General features: G+C 42.6%; 1 protein-coding gene across 1 annotated transcript; it reads left to right on the top strand.

Moving 5' to 3' along the window:
- Positions 1-647: 647 nt before the first annotated feature.
- Positions 648-2,299, top strand: LOC104451618 (release factor glutamine methyltransferase). Its single transcript, XM_010066233.3, has 3 exons — positions 648-1,436; positions 1,525-1,770; positions 2,093-2,299. Exons 1-2 carry the CDS (start codon positions 675-677, stop codon positions 1,663-1,665), a joined length of 903 nt encoding a protein of 300 aa, XP_010064535.2. The 5' UTR covers positions 648-674; the 3' UTR covers positions 1,666-1,770; positions 2,093-2,299.
- Positions 2,300-3,273: the final 974 nt, after the last annotated feature.

Here is a 3,273-nt window from a genome sequence, read left to right on the forward strand (position 1 = left end):
ATTTTTTGTTATTTCGAATTTTTATATCGAATTAAAATATTATTTTAATTTTGTTAATTTAAGAAGTTTGTTTTCGAAAAAATAATTTTTATATTATGAATGTTAGAAATCTTATCTACATTTATGCCACTTCTCTCATTGGAGAATTTTATTCATGCTGTATCATTTTTATATCAAACCTTATCATATCTGAATGTACTAAATATAAAATAAGATAAATCTTATCCCATATTAAATTTTATCCCGATTACTGATAAGTACAACCGTATGTATTTATGATTTCAAAAAAGAAAGTTTATGGCCAAATTACTTTAGATCGAGTTGCAAGGGTTTGGTAAACACTTCACCCTTGCGACAATACATTAAAAGATCGCCTTAAAAAGACATGTTACGTATACCCTTCAACGTGGCTCTAGCTATACAAGCCGAATGGTGAATTTAGTTTTGCACATTCATTTGAAGCGTGCGTTGCTAAACTAACAATGAATAACATTTTATAATGGCAATTGACAAAAACTAGGGCGAATTGCAAATTCACGAATTGGAGAACCGGATAATGATCATTTGGGTTGGTAAATCTATTAGATCATCATCGTACATGCCAAATTCCCGGACCCCGGAACGACCTGTCCGATCTCGCCCGAAGCAGATGAAGCCTACTACCCTGGCCATGCATGGCCTCCAATTTCTCTACCTTCTTCTTTCAACTCCCTCCTCCTCCTCCTCCTCTCGCTCATGCTCGCAACATTGCTCATCAAATTCGCGACCGTCGCATTCACTCTTCTCTGTCTCCTCCGCCGCCGCCGCCGCTACTGGCTTCTTCTCCGCCTTCGCAGCCGCTGCCACTCTTTCTGAGGCCACCCAAGCACACGACCACCGTCTCGGACCTCCTAGAATGGCACTCCTGGGCCAAATCTCTCGCCGCCTCTGTCGGGTCCTCCTTCGAGGACTCCGACAACGGCCCGGACTCCAGTCTCCTCTGCAGGGAGCTCAACTGGCTGATGGAAGACGTCCTCCACGGGTTCGACCCTTCATTGATGCGCAAAGCCGTCGCTCGCGACGACCCAGATGTCATCATTAGCTCGAGAGCTGATGTCCAGGAGCTTTACAGCTTATGGAAGCAGAGGATGGAGGAGAGAAGGCCCTTTCAGTACATAGTCGGGTGCGAGCATTGGCGGGACTTGATTCTGTGCGTTCGAGAGGGTGTCTTGATCCCGAGGCCGGAGACCGCAATCATTGTGGATTTGGTGGGTGATGCGATTTCGAAAGATGAAGGATTGAGAGAGGGTTTGTGGGTTGATTTGGGAACCGGTAGTGGCGCTATTGCTATTGGAATTGCCAAGATCTTGGGTAATTATGGAAGCGTTATCGCGACGGATTTGAGCCCTGTCGCTATTCAAGTTGCCTCCTTTAATGTAGAAATATATAGCTTGGAGGTCTGTGCGATTGACATGTATATATTTAGCTGTGGGGATGGCATGAAACAGGTTATGTTTTAATTTTGTTTGACTTATTTGAAAGCAGGATAAAATTGAGGTGAGGGAAGGTTCTTGGCTGGAACCTCTGAAGGGCGTTGAAGGAAAAGTTGCAGGTCTCGTGAGCAATCCGCCTTATATCCCAAGTGATGGCATAAGTGGCTTACAGGCCGAAGTTGGGAGACATTAACCGAGGCTTGCCCTGGATGGTGGCGCCGAGGGCATGGATGATCTTCTCCATCTGTGTAATGGGGCTGCTTCAATGTTGAAACCTGGTGGTTTCTTTGCTTTTGAGGTACTCCTTTTCATTGAATCTCCACCGTCCTCTTAATGCGCTAAACCTGGTACATTTGAAGTTATACTGACTTCTTCATCTCTGGGGACATGCATGACGAGTTAAATCTAGCTGTTCGTTTGGGCAGATCAGAAGTTGCCATGGTTATCATGCTGTTATAGTGGCTAATCTATGTGAATGTAGCCATAGGCTTGATCATATCTGAGAAGCCAATACATAAGTGTTCAGGTCTAGGAAAAAGAGCTGCTATTTTCAGTTATTAGCTCCATGTTGTTGTCATTATCCTCGTTATCCAATCCGACTTAATCATCGTGTTGTGCAGACAAACGGAGAAAAACAGTGCAAGTTTCTTGTAGATTACATGCAAAATCAATTACCAGGAAGCTTTTGCAATGTCAATACAGTATCTGATTTTGCTGGTATTCAGAGATTTGTTATTGGGTTCCGAAATCGATGATCAGCGATTTTCCGACTGTATTTCCATCCATCATTCAGTAAAGAAAGCAACTACATGAGTATGTGCTATGAACTTGCTTACTCTCTGGTCATTGTTTTCTTGTTTTCCTAGCTCCACTTCATGACACTTGTTCGCTGTGTGAATTTGCTTTTGCAAGTATAGCGTGTCAATCTTGCTCGTTTGATCATTAATTCCTTAGCTTGGTGGATTAACATGCATAATTCGACTGTTTATTATTTTGGCAATCATCAATTTATACCTACAGCTATAAAACATGTATTAATATTTGCTCTGGAAGTCACGCATGTGCGTGTACGAGAAGCTACTTGCTCATGAGAAGCACAGCATTGGGGGGGCTCAAGTGTCTGACCCCTATTGTCTCATTATGTAGGATTCTCTCCGACAGCTTGTTATAAACATTGCCAATTATGCCCTTCAGTGTTAGATCACTCCATTTAGGGTAATTAGCAGCACTAAATCAGCCATTCGAAATCATTTTAACCTGTTTACATGATCATTGATTAGAAACTCCCATTAAGGTTTTCAGGTGACAAGCCAGTACTGTTGATCTGTGTAGCATTGCTGAAGAACAACAGAATACCTATGCTTACTCCCACCTCTTTGTACCAAACTTCATCCATGTTCTTCATCCATCGTGCATGTGTTGCTGTTCTCATGGTGGTTTCAATTTCTTGAGATGCCTCCAACAGCTAAATGATTCGTCAGCTGCCAAAGCAGTCTCTGAGACTACGTGTGCCGCTGCTTCATCCAGCTAGGGTCTTCTGCCACTTTTTAAACTACATATAAAAGCTTGGTCCTGCTCCTGTCCTTCAATTACTATAGATGTTTGTTTCAGCGTGCTTGTGCAAAGTAACAACCCTATCTGGTAAAAGATGGAAACAAGGGGGATGGCAAATGGCATTGTGTTTTCTAAATGTTGGGTAACAACTGACCGGAGGTGTGCCTTTAGAGCAACACAACTGCAGCTAATTAAATTTGATGATGAAAAGATATACGACAACATGCTCTCCTTGTCCTTAAGAAAA

The sequence above is a fragment of the Eucalyptus grandis genome, chromosome 6 (assembly GCF_016545825.1).
Source record: "Eucalyptus grandis isolate ANBG69807.140 chromosome 6, ASM1654582v1, whole genome shotgun sequence".
Classification (NCBI taxonomy): Eukaryota; Viridiplantae; Streptophyta; class Magnoliopsida; order Myrtales; family Myrtaceae; genus Eucalyptus; species Eucalyptus grandis.